The 19495-nt window shown below is 41.2% G+C and overlaps 1 protein-coding gene across 3 annotated transcripts; it reads right to left on the bottom strand.

Moving 5' to 3' along the window:
* Positions 1-560: 560 nt before the first annotated feature.
* Positions 561-19247, bottom strand: cuedc1b (CUE domain containing 1b). 3 transcript variants are annotated; one of them, XM_023428432.2, is made up of 11 exons: positions 19103-19247; positions 12485-13169; positions 12045-12172; positions 11326-11452; positions 10003-10267; positions 8029-8094; positions 7709-7789; positions 6672-6765; positions 6338-6396; positions 6033-6102; positions 561-5705 (listed from the first exon to the last, which is right to left on the bottom strand). In XM_023428432.2, coding segments are annotated over exons 2-11 (1221 nt in total). In that variant the 5' UTR covers positions 12815-13169; positions 19103-19247; the 3' UTR covers positions 561-5704. The 3 variants fall into 3 exon arrangements, with proteins under 3 accessions (XP_023284200.1, XP_023284201.1, XP_087036024.1); XM_023428433.2 differs by having other exon boundaries at positions 10003-10264; XM_087179898.1 differs by lacking the exon at positions 561-5705 and having other exon boundaries at positions 6029-6102.
* Positions 19248-19495: the final 248 nt, after the last annotated feature.

The raw sequence follows: 19495 nt of genomic DNA, 5'->3' as shown, positions 1-19495 counted from the left end.
ATGTTACCAAGCTATTTTCATCTAGGAGGCTGTCCAAAAACCCGTGGGAGGGTTTTCATTATACGTCAGCACCGTTGCCATGGTAATACTATTAACACCTCCCCCTCCTGCCCCTCTTTTGGCAACCAACAACAAAATGGCGCATTACCGCCACCAAGTGGTACAATGTGGATTTTTCTTCTGAAGCGTTTTGTGTACAAATTACTTTTATGTACAAGTAATGCATTATATTATACGTAGGTTTTTTTAAGTAAAACATTCACACCTTTTCTTTTCAGCCTTATTTTTTTAACATGTCCCCTCTCAGACTATAGCTTGTAACATTTACATTTATTTGTTTGTTTGTTTGTTTGTTTTTGTTTCATCGTGTCTGCCATATATTCATATATTAATATATAAACTATATATATTCATATATGAATCATTTCAATATTCTTGCCCTTTTAAGGCTTGACTTAAATCCTAATTTATGGTGCTTATGCAAAAAAAAAAAAGGGTGAAAAACATTTAACACTTCTCCATTCCTGTTTGTGCATTTATGACTTATGAAGTCCAAAAGGTTTTGCTTCATAGAAAAAACTTTAATGGTCATGTTAATATATTTACAAATATAGTTCATGAACAAATCAGACAAGGTACAGCACAATTATTTCAATGACTAATGACTCTGCGGAAATAAAAATGAAAACACAACAATCACTAACAACCATTACACAAACATGTCTAGTCTTCACCTTCACCACTACCTTGTTGATTTAAAAAAAAAAAAAAATCTAATCTAACAATGGCTGAGTTTTCTGTTCCTGTTTGGCATTTTAATGACACAGAGATGAGCTCCTTATAAAACAGCTGTGTAACTGATGACGTGGTTTGATATGACGTACATTCTTACACTATCATGAGCAGAGCCCGAAGCTCATATGCACGGTAAACAATTCATTGGTGCTGAACGGCTAGACCTCAGTTTATGTACATTCATGACACACACACAACTAAACCTGTGTAACATCTTAGCATTTCTCTCGGCGGTCGTCCAGGTGACTCAGCTGCTCAGTCATGTCTGCTGACTGCCTTAAATAATCCATCACTATTTTGGGTTTGCACAGTGAAAAGAGAAAATCCACCCTAACATCATTTTTACACCATTCAGGACATTTTTCATGAACTTTTCCTCAAACTGTCTCATTTATGTGGAGTCTGGAGTGTGCCAATAGAAAAATGTATTCATTTGCATTTTGAGTGTGCATTATACAACTAAGTAAAATCTAAAAAATATATCATTAATTAACATTTAAATTGAAAAATATATTTTAGAAAGCATTTAATATTTTTTCACTGCTTTAACTGAGGATGGCTGTTTTTAACGTAAAGCTTTAACACCAAGGGGTAGTGAACTGGGCTCTAAATAAGTGTAATTTAAAATAGGTGTAATATGATAATTAAATGCAAAATATTAGTATGTTTTGACTGTTTTTTTAATAGAATAACCTATAAATTATTTTTATGAAACACAGTAAAATTGTATTTATACTGGTAGCACACTCGTGACCTTCAGTATGTTTAATCAGCTCTAGAGATTAACAAGAATTTTACATTCAAATTACAAAATAAACCCAGGAAAACGAACATCACCAGTATCTGTTTGACTGCATTGCTTGTTTTGGGTGGATTTTCACTTCAGTGCTGTGTCAAACATGGACAGCAATGAAATTAACTACAACTACTATATTAGTGACAATACATGATCTGTGTTTTGGAAGACTAATTAATGAAAATGGAATTGCAAATATAAAAAAAAAAACAAAAAAAAAACAACAGTTGTAAAATTGTTTTACAGTTGCTTCAAATCATTCATACAAAAAATTAAAAAAATAAAATAAAATAAAATAAATGTAATTCTGGTCTCTGTTATAACTTAATGACACTAAATGGTCCTAATGATGCTTTAACTTCAGGGGAATAACCTGCACTGTATCCTGTGTGGGAGATTTGTATTTGTGAGGTCAAAATGGAGGACAATAAGTGGGGTTGGTGTCCCTGAGAGGAGAACACATCAACAAGTTCCCTAAAACAACAGCCAGACATCAACCTACTTACTGACTGCACCAAAAGCCAGTCAGACAAATACAGTCCTGAACAACTGTGGAAGCCAGAGATGCAATTCAATGCACAACAGTCCGATCATCAAAGAGCCCCAGAGTATAATGGGTATATAAAGGATATGCAAGTGGCGATATTGCACATATATCTAAGTTAACAGTGATTTGGAAGTTAAAGGTGAAAGGTGAAAGGTCATGGACCAAAAACGAAAGCTCCCTCATCTGTTCAGGCTTCTTGTGACTCCTGGTGACTGGCTCCTGTCTCACATTGTCTTCCATTCAAAATTATTAAACTGATTCTAAACGGGTATTCTTCTTTATTGAGAGTACATGCAGTAGACTAGTGTCTGACGTTTTTAATGCCAATTCTAAATGTCAATTATTTGCAGATTAATTTCACTTTGACTTGAAGATCGACTTGTGGAATTTCCCTTTAAAGATCAACGTTCAAACACATTTGACCTTAAAATCAACACCGTTCAAATGATGAGACAAAGCATTTCACTTAATTTTGAGGGTGGGATAATTTGAGGGAAGAAAAAGCTGGTCACATGACTACTAGTCTTATGGTGCAGGTGCATTGCGGGGACAGGAAATAGTGTAGGTAGGGTTGTAAACATAACCTGCAGGAGCTAGCATGACTAGCGGGCTAACCTCAGTCACTGTCCTTACCCTCGCTACAGCCCAGCAGCGTCTCTCCCTCTCTGCTGCTTGTATTATTTCACTGTGCAAATATTAAACAAGAACATAAACAATCATTTTAGTTTGACTGCATGATTAAAGGACCAGACCATTGTTGTTGTTTTTTTTTTTTGTTTTTTTTTGCATGTTTCAGCCCATTTATTAAAGCTATGTTCATTTCTTTTTCGCCACCTGTCGGCAGCAGAACATGTAAACACAACATTGACATATTATCACTTTATCAACTTTGTTATAAACGTGTTAGCAAACAACCGACACATCCAGCAGTTACAGAGCAACATTAGCATCCGTTTGGACTCATTGTTTACATCCTCCTGATGAATCTAAATCCAACATTCGCTTGTCTTTTAGCTCTGTTTTGGTCTCCACCTGAGAAAAAACATTGAGATTTTAAGATGCTAGCTGCACTGCTGTTAAAACCGGCTAGTTTGCTGTTGGGTGCAGTGGGTTTACAGCTGCCTGTTGCTCCAAAACAATGAGCTGAGGTGCTCTGCAGAGTTGGTGATGATTCTCTGTGGGACTGGTCACATAGTCATTTGATCAATGGTTCATATAAAATATTGATAAATGGCGCTTTAAAATAATTTTATGTATATATGTGACTTACAGTAAATGTTTAAAACATGCATTAACACTGGAATGGTCCTTTAATAAATTCCTTAATTAAAAATCACTGTGACATCCAAACTTTGTTCATCACTAATTAAGCAAATGGCACGTTTATGTAAATTTTAATTAATGGGGATATAACGCTCACAAAATTGAGAAAAAAATCCAAATTTGAGATTTTCCGAAAACGTTTTTATGCACAAAAGGGAGAAAAAAAAGTTGTTTTCACTGATTGAAACTTAAATGACAAAAGTTTAAAATCAGGCTTTTTTTCCCCCCAAGGGAATCTTGCACTGTAAATTTACATCACACATTCTTGTTTTCCTCTCCTCCTAACACCTTCTGTTCACACGGGCTACATCACTTCTACTACTTCTCTAATCCATGCTAGTTTCACATCTACACATACAAAATGAAAAGCACAGTAGAAAACGGGTGAATGAAAAACACACAAGCAAATTTTTTTTGTGTTTTCATTTTCTTCAGTTTCCACTCTCAGCGACATCCTATCAGAACGAGTCTTCACTGTGTGATCGATCATGTGTTCAGATGTGTTATCCTCTAAAAACAAACACATCCACCATGATTTGCTGAAAGAGCACAGGGGATAAAACCTGAGATACGGCAAAAGTAGTCTATTATTTGGATTTCCTTTAAGGTCTTGCAAAAAAAAAGTCCTTTAGGTTTAATGCAAGAGTTGTGGAAACCTGGCAGAATATTAGCAAAGGTTCTCTGGATGTGGCAGGACTGAAAACATAATGCAAACCAACAGGACATGACCTTAATAATGCAGGGGCTTATGGGTAGGCGGAGGTAGATGTTGACATCTGTCAGCATTTGTTCTGAAGTGAACAGAATTTGATGATATTTTATTTTGAAACATCTCATGTTTCTTTCAGTCATCGCTTCCCACGGGGGGAGCACAGCGTTCAAGCTCACCCCCCCCACCCCAGTTTTACTCCCAATGGTGCTGACACATTAACCAACCAGCAGGAGTCGCTAAAGCTGCTCCACTGAACACATTGTGTGTCATTGTGTTCGTCCTGTACTTTACAGGGAGTTGCTGGTTTTCTGCAGCCAATCACAACATGAAACCTGGAGGCAGGTAATCCAACAAACTGGGCACGCTCAGTTTTATTTTCCACTGAAGTTATAGAGCGGATTGATTTGAGAAGTCTGCAGGTATGACCACCATACGCTATGTAGAGCTACAGGCCTCGATATGCTTCACTGCACCTGACGATTTTTTCGATATTATCGTTTCAAAATTGACAATTCTTGAACTCGTTCTGTCGCTTTTCATGTGAACGACAATCACATCATGTTTTCAGACTTGGTACAAACTCCACCGTCACCGTACCCTGGGTTTTACACTTATCCTGACTCACTCTGCTCATGTTGATCCTTCACGTCACACCCACGTCTGTTCATGGTCCTCTCTTTAATATTCTGACAACGAAGCTCGTCACAACTTTTTGTTTTTTTAACCTGTGCAGCTGTGCTGTTAGTGATGCTACAATAGACTGAATGACACTGTTTTCACCAAACTAGTAAAACTGCTCCAAACAAACACGGGTCAGTCCTTTATAAAAAAAACCCAAACATGATCACACGGTTATCATCACGGCCATGGACGAGGGTCGACAGCTGGGGCGGCCACGACAGCGTTAACGGCCACATTATTCTGACACTAGAGATTTTCAGTTACGTAACCCCTGACGATCAAAATATTACAATCTGGTTAAGAAAACATGGTAAAAAAGCTCTACATGGTTTTAGTGTATATAAAGGGGAATGTGCACACTGGATTTGAAATGCCCAGCCTGAGGGACCCCCCCCCCATCTCAGAGACACACGGTCTGCTACTGTACAGGACTGGAAGAGTAACAAAGGTTCATATGGCGAGGTCGTAAACTACGCACGCAGGGGTTCCTCTCAGTGAATTAAAGGAAGCAGTTAACAAATACTGGTCAGGACTAATGCAGTTTCCTTTACATTTAAAATTATATATCAACAAAGTGTTATAATACAGAGATAATGTATTTATAGACAGTTAGCCCAGTGCTGGGATCGGCCCGTTTCTTCTCCCTGGGAAGAGGAGACCAGGAGGGGTGGAGGGGTGGGGGGGTCTCAGCTCATTGCTGAGCCTCATATTGGCTGGTTTGGATTAGGGTGGGGTGAGCAGGGGCTGGGGGGTGTGGTTGGGGGGGGGGCACGAAGAGTCGCAAGGCCACCACCCAATGTGTCGCGCTGCCGCCGCCATGGTAACCCTGATATGGTGTAGCACGGGAGGATCTGAAATGAAGAAGAGGGAGTCTGGGTGATGAAGGTTTACGTCCCAGAATAGAAACAGTGAATCGGGATGTTTGTGACAGAACGACAGAGAGATCAATGATGATGAAATGATTTGATCAGACATTTGGATTTTGTTTCCTCCTTCCTCCTCCACCCGGTGAGATCAAATCAAAGTGGTTCAGGTTCAACACATTTCTGACTCACAGAAGCAGGAAACTTTCTCAGTTCAACGTCAGCGTCGCTCAGTGGAGTCATCACAGTCATTACACCCCCGCTGTTACCTGCACGTTGTTTACAACAGGACTGAGAAAAGACGCAGGAGCTTACCATGATATTGGCTCGTTGCGTTGTTCGTTCTCTTCCTGAGTGTTTGCCCTCCGAGCCTGACCGTCCTCCTCTGGACACACACACACACACACACACACACACACACACACACACACACACACACACACACACTTATAAATATTATAAATCATATGTTGATGGAGATAAAACAGAACCCTGACAGAGCAGTGGAGGTGTGAGGAACTGTGTTATGATTACACACACACACACACACACACACACACACACACACACACACACACACACACGCTCTACATTGTGTGGGTGACGTGTGCTTTTCTTACCGCTGGGGTTTCCCTCTACGTCGTCCAGGAGGTTGGCTGTAGAGTTGGCTGTGCCCAGTCTGGAGAGGAGCTCAGTTAAGAACAGCATGGACAAACAGCAGCAGCAGAAACCTCAGCAGTGATGGAGTTGATGGAGAAGGGAAGTGCGTATAAATGCCTCCTCAGAGGTGATGATGGTGCTTTTATTTGCTGGATTAAATCATTTTTTACTTTTGATTAAATGTCATATGATCGTGGTCAGAAAATAAGATTTGGCTACTTTACAACCTTAAACAACAACAACAACAACAACAAGACCATTAGCCGGATGATGTGACCAGGGGTCAAAGGATACGAATGGTGCTTCAGCAGCGTCCTCCTCTTTGACTTTCTCCTCTTCGTCTTCTCTGAGAACGTTCTGGCGATTTCAAACAGCTTCTTTCTTGTTGCTGGAGGTGAAAAACGATCCTTGGTCATTAACTACACGAGACGACGACCCTGCAGTAGGCGTGTAACGGTGCGCGTCGTTCACTGGGTTCAGGATGTTCGGTTCGGTGTGAGACTTCCTTGGTTCAGTCCAGCTAAACATTTACTGTCAGAACAGTCTGCGTCTACACACTCGTCTCCTGGGGCCAGAAGCATAAATGATGCGTTTCCCGCTCATAAACTGGTCTTTAGAAAAGAGATCCGAGTTACAGTGAAGTGAAAATACTAAATATGCAGAGACACGTAATTAAACATAAAATAAAATGAACCTCACAAAGCTTCATTATCAACATAAGTTTTGCCGTTTACACAGCAATAACAATTTTACAATTCATAAGGGGAAATAATTGTGTTTGTGTTTCCTTCCTTCAGCATCTTGTGTCCTTCTCATTTACTGTGAGTCGTTCTGTAACTGTTTTAATATTAATAATCAGAGTTGGAGTCTGGAGCCTCATTAAAACGTCTCAATAAATGAAGTTCAGAGTGAAACGGGACTTTACATTAGAGCGATTGTACTGAAGTAAACTGACGAACGTTTTTTACCTCAGCTCTTCTTCCTGCTCATCTTTCTTCTGTCTCTGATCGCTTGTGGCACAGACAGTGTTTCTTTATGCAGCCTGATTAAAGAAGTGTCTTCATCTTTCATGGCTAAATGTGGGAATGGAAATCAGGCTCGTTCACGTGCGACAGATTTCTCAAAGAGTGAGATTTATAAAGTGGGACCATGCATGAATCTCCACAGAGTTTTATGCTTCTGGCGCCTGGAGCGGGAACTCCACGTCCATGCAGAAGGTTTTGACAGTTGTCGTCCGTCAGCTGCAGACAGGAGCGCCGTTACACGTCTACCTCCGAGGCCGATGCAGCTCTTAGTGAAACACCAGACGTGCTGTAGATCAGGACACTTACATTTGCCCATGTGCTTGAGTTTGTCTCTGAACAGGGCGTCGTCTGAGACGGCCTCCATTGAAGCTGCAGAGTACTGCTCCCCTGCGCACACACACACATACACACACACACAGCAGCACTACCACACTGTACGTTCATGTGCACTTCAACTGCAGAAGCACAAGTGTTTTATAGTACGATGCCTGTAGCACGTGTCCTCGACACAAACAACAAATGTCACAGTGAAGCTCGGACACACAAAGACCAGTATTCAGTAGAATTCAGAGGGCAAAGAAATTGCAGATAGCTCGGGCAGAAGAAGCTCGATGAGTGATATCTACCTGTGGAATTCTCCATGCTAGATGAATGACTGGACTTTGATTTCTTTGATTCATACTTCAAGCGATCTAAAAACAGAGAGCAGATGTTATGACCACTGATGTGAGGAGGAGGAAGAGGAGGAGGAGGAGGGGGAGGAGATGAACAGGATGTGATGAGCTCAGGTAGATAAAAACTCCCAAAAGACCATGAAGCCTCCACATCCGTTCATCCTGAGCAGCGTCTGATGGGAAGGTAAAACAGTTTAAAGCAGCCTGTCTGTTTTAGCCAACTCGTATCAACAAAGCCTGAACTTCAGAGGCGCTAAAAGCTAAAAACATTTCACTGTATTAAACTGTCTTTCTTCAAACATCTTGAGCCGTTCTAGTGCAGCGTAAAATCCAAATTCATGTTGTGAAGAACGATACACATCTTTAGAGTCTTCAGTCATAAATGTCTTCATAAAACTGAGATTAAATAATAAAAACACATGAAAATACTCGACTTGGTTCTTTCAGTGAAACTATTACAACAATGGAAGCAAGAGCCTGGATCGTAAGCTGAGGGATGTGAGACTGTGACGGATGGAGACGTGTGGAATTAATTTTGTCCAAGTAAATAAAAAACAAAGAAATAAACAACAACAAAGCAAAAACGACAGCAACAGGAATCCAAAACTGTTAACACTGTTGAACGGGACAGAATTTAAATGTGAAAGGCAAAAAATATTTTTTATTTTAAAAAATATTTTTGGAAATTCACGTGTGAAGTGAAATAAAAAAACAAACAATAAGACTTTAGACTTGAGACTGGACAGAGCTCGGCTCTGCATGTACATCGCCATGGTAACTTATGCTGCACACTTTGCACACGCCTGATGCATTCGATGACGTGTGCATCTGATAAGGTCTGATAATTGATACCAGTAACCTACAAGGTTTGGTGCAGAAATCAATCACCTCAAATCTTTCTCTCTGTAGAGAATTACTCATGAAGACCCACATGCCGTTACGTTTACCGGAGATATAATATATAATATAATACGAGTGTGATTGGATGATTTGATCCCTGGTGTTCAGCTACTGCTGTTTTCTTTGATTGATAGGAAAGATATAAAGTTTGTACACGATGAAGTCCTTCCACAGAACAGGCTTGTTTAAACCGGTGAGTCGCTGCTCGTGTGAATGTCGTCTCTCGGTCTCGTGACCGATCCGTCCAAACCACAACACAGAAGTCAGAAACCTAAGCAAAGCGATGCGGTCATACCTGGACGGCCATCTTGGAAAGCCAGGTTCTTTGCCTTTCACATTTCTGGTGTTAGCAGCTCTGGGTTTCTGATAGCGCTGTGTGTGTGTGGTTCGTGATCACACGTTTAAGTCTCATTACTCACACAAAAGTAATTCCAGAGAGACATGCACGGGACTGGAGCATCAAGGCAAATTATGGCAATAACAGCACAAAAAACAAGGACTGTTCGAGGTGCCCTGGGGAGTTTTCTTGTAAACAAACTAAAGTTGTGTTTACATTCTTCAAAACGCTCTGTATGTTTATGTGTCCTTCAGCTTTAACAAATGTGTCGAGTACATTTCCCATCTTTAAAAAGTATATCCTGTAGCGTTTATGATTACGTTTACTAGCCGGCAGCCTTCGTCGTCTTTGTCTTTGTTACTGCACCGTCACCTGTACGTTAGTGTACATGGTGTGAAACCACTGTGGACCACGTCTCCCGGGTGTGTGCATGTACGCCCGCGTGTCCTTGTGCAAACAAAACGCTGACTCAATGACGTTATTAAAGGTCAAAAACTCCACAGGGAACCTTTGATGGAAACGACTTTAACACGACTTGTTGGTGACTTTATATCTAAAGTATCTCACAACCTCAAGTGTGAAAACCTAACACCCTGTGTACAATACTACACCACCAAAACCAGTACAGCTGTCTAACATCACGAGCAGAGTTTCTCTGTGTATAATGATTCCGGCGTGAACAGTCGTACCTCTCTCTAAGGCGATGAGGAACTCGCGGTTGCGCTGCAGCTCCCTCATGAACTCCTCATTCTGCAGGAACAGGGCGATGCGCTCGTCCTCCAGATACTGCTTCAACTTCTTGTCTTGCTCCGTGCCGCCGGTCGTCAAACCCGGACCTCCGGCGGTGGCCGCGGCTCCAGACCGAGAACCGGACGGGGCCGTCCATTGGCTTATTGAAGAAACTGAGGAGGAGGATGACGATGAAGGCTGGGATAGGCTGCTCTGAGAGCTCTGCTGAGGTGAAGACAGGAGAGGTCGTTGGTTATAAAATGAATTGGTGTGGTTTGATCACTTGAGGTGGTTCAGTGTATGATGTTGTTGTGTGGTAGAAATGAAGTGTGGTCTCTTACAGTGAAGATTCAGTTTCGCCCAAAGCTACATTACTGTTTAATGCAGCGCAGGCCTCTCAAATCAACCTGCACTCAAACTGCATTACAATAATGTAACACTGATCAATATCAATTCAGACTTCACTATTAATGAGCTACACAAGTCGAGTCTAATGATTTCTGTAATGTGTGGAAATGAATAGAAACCGATGGCTGACTGGAAGGGTCAGGAAAAAACATCTCAAATAATTAATCTATTAAATTAGAAGTAAAGCATAAACCAACAACAAAACCAAGACCTCCTTAATCTTTTACAAGAAACTGCACCACAAAGAAAATGAGGAACATTATCAGAACCAGTCTTAGAGGTTCAGGCCAACTGGCAAACTGACAAGACTTCCCCCACTCACAGAGCACTGAGCCTGGCTCGTCCTCTTCCCAAGCCCCCGTGTCTCTGAGGGAGGATCCAGTCCAGCTGACGGACTGAGAGACAGTCAGCTCAGACTACAAGACTTTCCCTGTGTTATCAGCGATTGATAAGTTTCTATATTTTCCTACTGTACATGAGCTAACAGCTGCAGAAGCTTCTGTTTATCAAGCACTTTATCTTCTATGCTGCATTTTATAATGCAAATATCTATTTTCTGACTTGTTACAAAATGAAAGTAAAGTGTTTGTGAGGATTTTACTTGTGTGCGCTCAAATCAAGCTGAGTGTAACCAGTGTAAAGCACATGCATGCAATAACATCTGTTATTTAATAGGTTTAATTTATAGATGATTACACAGGCCAGAGCTGAGGCTTCCCTTCTCCAGGCTTATTATTATCATCATTATTATTTTAGACATTCATTTATTTAACAGCATTTCTCGCTACACCACAGCTGATGCGCACAGAAACTACGAAACCAAATGCAAACATTTAACACCTGTGTGCTAACATTGTTTTTTTGTTTTTCTTTACCTGTGTACTGTTCAACTGCTGCGGCAGAATCCGCAGAAAATCGTCGGGCAGATTTCCCAGTAAAGGAGGGTTCCAGTTCCGGTAGCTTCGGACCTGCTGGTGACCTGGAGGAGGCTGGGCTTCAAATCTACGAGATGAAGGAACAGAACGACTTGGTGCTTCTCCCAACTGCATTAAGTTCATCATCAACTAATACCCTTGTCAAACTACTATTAATAATTTACATGTTTTAAATTGTGCTCTTATGAAATCACATGACATCAGAGAAACGAAGGATGATGATCAAAGGACTGATGAGTGAAACATTTACAAAGAAAAATTTAAAATACAAACAAAATCAGCTGATCGATTATCTTTTAATGATAATCTGACTCTTAGGTGGAGTGTTTTACTGTCATATATGCACATAATGCACCATCCTGTCTCGTCTACACTTTGATCTGGACTTAAATATCGAAGCAGCTTGCACCAAATACAAATGTCCAAATGCTTCCATGACATTTAATGCTAATTAGCTAAATGACACCGCGCTAGCATGCTAAGCTAAGCTCATGTACATGAACTAGAGAAGAACTACACGACCTTTTCTCCACCTACAAACCTCCATCCATTCAATTAAATCAGAGGCACCAAACATAAAAACAGGCTCTTAATCGGATAATCACACAATCGAGGTCTCAGCTTCCTCTGTGTTAAGTGTCCGGTCCCTCTTTGCTTACCGGGGTGGGGGCGTTGGTGGGGTTTCCGGGTATTTCCTGTCATAAATGTGCATATCATATGTTGGTGGAGAGTAGACTGGAGGCGGTTCCTCATCTGAACTATCAGGCTCCAGTGTTCGCTCCAGAATCTGGAAAGAAAAACAAGATGATACAAGCTTCGTTTCAGTGAAATGTTTGGACCACCTTGTCAAGGTTAATGATAATACCATCACGTAGGCTTGGGTGATATTAACAAACGTCATGTCTCGATAGGGTTGCACCGTGTTATCTCCTACAGTCACCCTGTGAAACTGCCAATAGCCCATATGATTAATAAGGTAATACAATAATGGGAAAACACTTTTGTTAAGTAATGGCATGTATTTTAAAATCAGCCGATCGCGTCGGGCTTGCATTAGGTTCCTAACTGGTGTTGGTGCCCTTGGATCCCGCCCACTGACCTCTGCTGGGATGCTGTCATCCGAATCCGAACTGTCGTCCAAGTCCTGTCCGTCGATGCTCATCTGGAGCAGCTGGTCGATGGTGGCGTCCACGGCTCCGTTGTTGGAGCGCAGCACGCACTCGATCACCTCATAGTCCATAGAGGGGAACATGGTCTTGAAGTCCTCCATGGCCTGGTTGAACTCCAGGCGTCGGACCTGCCGGTTGGGCCTGCTGTTGTTGAGCTGCCCCTGTCCGCCGCCGCTGCCGCCACTTCCCCCGCCGCCACCACCACTTCCACTACTTCTGGAGCCTCCATTGCTGCTGCTGCGTTTGAACAGGCTAGTCATCCTCAGGGCCTGGCTGACTCAGGTGCTGCCAACCTTCTGACAGGATGGCTCTACGTTTCCGTCACTTCAGCCCCTTCAGTCTCACTTGCTTTCCTCTTTTTCCCCCCCACTCAGTTTCTCATTCTTACACAAACATGGCAGTCTTCTGATGGGAGCTCAGAAAAACTGTGAGTTTCCCCCCCCCAGATGCTACTTGTTATTCAGCAGCATCCGGCATGACTGGCTGCGGTATCAGGTGTTCAGGTGTGTGACGGTCAGGCGGTGACAGAAACGAAACGTCCGAGGTTCTGTCACCAGGTGGAACTTAGAGTCAAAATCGTCCAGGGAACACACATAGCTGCATCACACTCGTCACCTGCAGAGAGAGAGAGGACAGACAGAGCGTTAGCAACAGACATTATATAGTTCCTCAAAGTACATCACTGCTTCTGAACTGAGACCCAGAGTTCTGCATCAGTGTGTCGCAGCTCCACAAACACCTTCAGACGCTGGATGCAAAGAAACCTCCAGGATCACAGATATCCATTTAAAAAGCCAAGTCGAGAAGTGAACTCACAAACGGACAGATGAAGACGTCCGGTCCCTCATTAGTATTTAGGGGGAAGGAGGTCATTTAGAGGGAGGTAATTAACTAATTCCATCATTTCTGCTGTTTCCAAAAACCCACCCACACACACACACACTTTTGTTTTTATGTTTGTACAGCACTTTGTAACTCTGTTTTGAAAATTACTTTATAGATAAAGTTATTATTTATTATAATTATAAATGCAAAAGAAAAACAGCCACCGGTTCCTCCACTTATCTCTCCAACTATTGCTGAAACGACCAAGCTAGTTAGAAGCATTCATTGAGCATTTTATTAGGAACACCGTGCTGATACTTTGATAAGGGTCGTGTAAACTGCATGTTTTGTTTGGATATTCATAATTTGGCCTTTTTCCGAATTTAGCATTTTCCGATTAAGACGTGGGACGACGTCCGTCTGGTTTAAGGAGCAGTGTTCGCACATGATTACAGCTGGGTAGTGACGCGTGCCCATTAAAAATTCCCAACTCGCAGTTGGTCGAAAAGATGCAAAATATCGACACAGGATAAGTGACACTGAAATACTTTATACATGTTCAACTTTGAACCCTATCAGGGGCTTTTAGCCTGGTTCTGCCACACAGTGAGAGCGTGCTAGCTTTAGCGTGGATGTGATACCAGGCCTTGGCCTTGCACACACAAAGATACCTTCCCAACATCATCATATTAATGTGCACCTAGGAACCGCGCTATATTTAGCACACAATCCAGGCCTCTCAGTCCTCAGAGAGTGTGTGTTTCTGTGTGTGTGTGTGTGAGAGAAGTTGCTTACTGCTTGCCCTTAAAATCACCGTGGTCTTTCCTTTGACCAGCGAATGGTTCTGGACCAGTGAGTGAACACATGCATTAACTGTATTTGTCTGAACCAGTTACAAAATGGCGGCTCAGTGTCTCACTCACATGACCTCTGAGCTCTAAATTTATATGTAGCGTTCTAGCGCTTTTCACATGTACGATGTGGCGACTGTTGTTGTTGCGTGCATCAGCGGTAAGTCATTTTGGATGTTTAACCTGACCTCACCTGTTGACCAATGTATGCTAATCTGTAATTCTGTTAATCTCATGACAGCGGCGACGTTGAACTGCCTCACTGCCACCATCACTCACTGACTCTGACCTGGCCGGCAGCCTGGCAGCTTATTGGCTGTAATACTGCAGCATCAGTGACAATAAAAACTGTTTTATTAATTAACTATCTATTTTAATTAAATTACTGGGGGTCAAATAATACTTATGTAGTTGCATTTTACACCACATCTTTTACACATTTGCTCAATTGACCCATGTAACCAAGAGTGATGACAACTGACCAGGTGCTAAACCCCTCCCCCACCCACCAATTATCCAAATATAACTCGGCAACCATGTGTGGGTTTCTCCAGGTTGCATGCAGCTGTAGGAGAAAGAAATTTATAAGAAAGTTACAGTTAACCTTGTAGTTACATCATTACACAGCACTGAATTAGTTAATATCATGTATTTAGCCGCCAGATGCATATTTAAGATCCTTTTACAAGTTTCTTATTTTCAAATGAATCAGGTGGAAACATTGGAAAATCACTTGGAAATTGAGCGTTCACTGAAATAGTTATAATAATAATAATAATAATAAATAAATAAATAGTTATAAATAATAGATATAAGCTTGAGCTGGTAAAATCTGCCAATGATAAATGTTTAATTTTATTTGGTAAAATGAACAGCTGCTGACTAAAACTGAAAACTCTGCATGTTTCAAGTGGTAAACCTGCACTTTTATCTGCTACATGAAATGCAGGACTAGCTCGGAAAGCTCGACAGGTGTAGCAACTGTAACTAAAGGTTGTTTTCACACTTGAAAGCCCGAACCAAGGTTCATGTTTTTGTCACATTTTGTGCATTTGATCTGGTTTGTTTTGGCTTCAAGTTGCAATTTTGTGAGAGGACAACAGGACGCAGGTCTGCATCACATACCTACATCGTGTCGTCTCTCTATACTTGACAGTGATTGGTTTATACATGGGCGTCTATATGTATCTGATGTTGGCATGTTGTCAATTCGGCGGGAAGCCTTCTCCGCATCTCTCTAGTCTCAGAATAACTTTAAAGTTTCTGAATTTTAATGCATTTTTCTCAAAGATGAATTTTTATTTCGAACAAAAGGAACCACGGTCTGATTTATGTTCCGCTTTAACCCTCTGGAGTCTGTCTATTCATTGAGGAATACAATGAACATAACTTTATCTGAGAAAACCAGCTGAAAATGCTGATGTGGGGCCATATTCGGACTGATTATAACTAAAGATAAAGAAGCCTCCATACACACTACACAAAAGGAGGATCCAGAGTTTGTGCAGAAAACAAGGAGACCATGTATGTGGAGTAAGAACAGTTGAAAAGATCAACCCTGACTCCAGAGGGTTAAAGAAGTTGTACATCTTTCAATAATGACCATATGACATTCAGGCCATTAAAGCAGATTTCTTCTCATGTGATAACTCCGTCTGGACTCGTGTAGGTTACATGAAAGTAAATGTGAGAATCAACATATAAAACAACCTAGAAAACATGCAGCTCAGAACGTTTCCCATTTCTCTTCTGCTGCCACAGCCATCTCCCTCGTTGCCCACTAAGCTGTGGACCATGTGACCTCTGTTGACCGGAGGCATGGCACTGATGCACAACAGAGGCATCGGCACAACACCAGAATATTCCCCTCGCAGCAGCAGCAGCAGCAGCAGGATAATTTGCACCTTGTTAATGATGCACCTACAGCGAGAAAGCAAAACACCCTGACAGAGAGGTGACAACTGAACTGAAGCCAAGAGCCAAGAAGACACTTAACCAAATCACACACAGTCTGTCAGTCAGGGTGTTAACAGCCACTAAAGCCACATGGAAGTGTTGGGACGGGAAGCACAAGTTTGATTAGAAAGCCAGAAGTCACTGTGCAAAGCTACTGGAAACTCAGTGTAATTGTGCTTTGATAAGCATCAAATAGGCAAAACATGATTATAGAGGCAGTTTCATTCCTCAGTACATTCAAATTCATAAAATAAAATACATTATTCCTTGGTTACAAGCCCCCCTCCCCTCCTATGTCCCTCGAGCAGGCCTCTCTAGCAGCACTTCCTCTCGGGCTGTGTGCTATTCCCAAACGAGCTTCACCAATCAAATGATTGTGTTTAAGAGAAATCTGCACAGTGTGAGAGGAAGTGCTGCCTGAGGGGCCCGAATCAGGGCAACAAACTCCCCTGAGTTTCCTCTGAGGTTGATGAAAACCTCACTTTTAATTTTAATAGTGAAGTAAGCATAATTATACACATGTATATTTGAACGTGTTGGCTAATTTTGATAGATATATATATATATTATTGATGAGGTTTCTGGTGTATTCCTCTTTTGAAACGGGACCATATGATGCCATAGATATCTATTAATTGATCATAGCTTCAAATTGAAAGCAGACACATGAATGTATCTGAGCAGGTAGGAAATAATAATAATAATCAACAACAGTATAAAGAAGCAAACTATCCCATTCAGCTCATGCTCCTCACTAATGCTGAACTGCATATTAACAAGGAGCTCTTCATTTTGTTGGAAATGGTTTTAATCAATATCTTTATAACAAAGTGTCAGCTTTATGGAAGTTTACAGGAGGTTTCTGCTCATTGTTCAGCCGTCCAACCTGCAACTTTATTGCCTTGGTTCACTCTCATAGTTCTGTTTTTGGCTGCAGCGTTAAAAAGCTTTAAAGACCTCCACAGTTAGAGACTCGCTGGTGAAGTGGTGGAGCATTTAGAAAGCTAATGAGCCAGATATTCTCTTTAGGAGTTAGTATTGGATTTACATTTGCTAATGGGTAAGAATCACAAGTTACTCCAAACCTGCTGAGTGTGCACATAATGCAACTGTTTGCTAACATCAATTTAAAAAAAAGGTATATAATATGTCACTGTTTCTTGTGTCCCCAAATAGAGGAAAAGAAACAATCAGTTATTGCAGGTTTTAAGTCAACTTTTCACTTTGGTTGCTACCACTAACCCTGTAACCCCCCCGACCCCCCGACAAAGCTGTTGGGTTTCCATCTACATCCTGAGTTTAACCCGAGCAGAAAACATCACCGCTTAGCAATTGAAGCCAGTGCAGAAGAGGCCACTACACGGGCTTTTGTGGCAGCTAACACAGAGCAGCAAATGTCAACGTGATCCCCTGCAACTGTGTCACAACTGCTTTCCATGAACCAGGCACGTACGTCTTCAGATCTGAATGGTCCACATTCTTGCCAACAGCACATGGCTGCTTGTCGGTGAGCGGCTTGAGGCCTGAGTGACCATGTTTTTATGTTATGCAGCAAGTGATATATCCATCCTGCCAGTGTCATTTTCATTTGACGGGGAAGCTGTTATAGTGGTTAATGGCAGCAGTTAACTAAATGGGTTTTTTTTTTTATGTTAACTGAAGATATAATTCTATAAATCGACTTAACAACCTGCACAGCTGTGTCGACTGCATCTGTACTTGCTGCCTGTTTTATTTCTTTAATTATTACTTTTAACATATCTCCCCATAAATCTTAACAAATTCAAGGCATGTTAAGGCATCAACAAACATCTGCCTAAAAAAATCCAGTTTTAGTACCACAGATACTGTCTCCCTCAAAATGTCCCATCACAAGCTTTCACCTCTAAACTTTATTTGTGTAGCATCATTCATACAAGAAATACTTTTTTTTAATAGCATTTTTTAGCTGTATTTCAACTGTTTTGCTAATGTTTTGATCATAGTCATGCACCATATTTTGATGGCTGTTACTAAAAAAAAAAAAATTGTCTTCATTAAGTGACAGAAACTGATGTCCCCAAAGAGATAAATCAGATGTGGTGTAAATGCAGATCTCTATTACACTGGCCAAAGGGGTTTATTTTAAAAGGTGAGAGTATTATGAGATGAGCAGCTGACAAAAATAATATGATTTTATAAGAGGGTGTGGGGCTCATAACTTTTGTTTTCATGTTTCTGTGCATGTAAACTGCCTGTATTCGTCTATAAACTGGGCCACATTAAGATAACGTTATTATAAAGTGTGTCAGACGTTGCTCCACACAGAGCGTCCGTCTCTGCATATGCTCTTCTCGGGTACACATCGCTGCTAACACGCTAACGGTTCTCCGCAGCTATTAGCCAACTCACAACTGTCACATCGAGCTATAAATAAACACGATTCGTCACCTTAACCTTTTTTAAAAAATAAATAAATAAATAAATAAATAAAAATAGACAACAACAACATTGAGTTTATGCTACGGTAGCTAATGTTAGCAGCGGCCTTTTGTGAAACTAGGTTTAGCGGCGATATGTTAGCAGTGTGTTAGCAGTGTGTTAGCAGTGTGTTAGCAGTGTGTTAGCAGTTGCAGCTGCCGTTAACTAATCACAACCAGGCACATATGTGGTCCAGACGGAGGAATCATCCTCTACGAGGCCTCGCTCAGCGATTCAACCCACATTAGCTCTGTGTAAATATGTCATCGAATTTAACACACAAATGTTACGGATTTCAGGTATTTTCTGAGTACTGAAAACAACACTTTTTTTTTTTTTTTTTTCTCCCTTCGCCTTATTGGTGTTTACAAAGTGAAGCGGTAAACTAGGCTAAAAAAAAATAAATAAATAACGTGTTTCAGGCTGGAAAAAAATCTAAACGTTAGTGTTACTCACTGACAGCCGAGGAGATATTATCCACAGTTTGGTGAAGTGTCGACAGGAAGCACAGCTGAGCAGCAGGACGGTGGATTTTAGCATTGTAACGGGAACCAGAAGGATCCTGTCCCTCCCCTCTCCAGCAGAGATGCCATTAAATCCAGACAGAGACCGGATGTGCCTGGTTAGCCACAACACAGGGAAAACTTCAAAATAAAAGGTATATTTACAGTGTACAATGTAAAAAAAATATTTAAATAAAAATAATTAATTGTAATTAATGAATTAATGTAGGTACATATTCATAACTGCCAAGTAGGTTTTACATGTGTTTTGGTGCATAATAAAGATAGAAGAAAAATATAAAGAAAGATAAAAAACAAAGCAAGCACTGCAGGCCAGACAGCTTAA

The sequence above is a fragment of the Seriola lalandi genome, unplaced genomic scaffold, assembly GCF_002814215.2.
Source record: "Seriola lalandi dorsalis isolate HSWRI2012SDOR001 ecotype SW California unplaced genomic scaffold, Sedor1 jcf7180002054875, whole genome shotgun sequence".
Taxonomy (NCBI): domain Eukaryota; kingdom Metazoa; phylum Chordata; class Actinopteri; order Carangiformes; family Carangidae; genus Seriola; species Seriola lalandi.
This window is presented reverse-complemented; position numbering and strand designations above follow the sequence as displayed.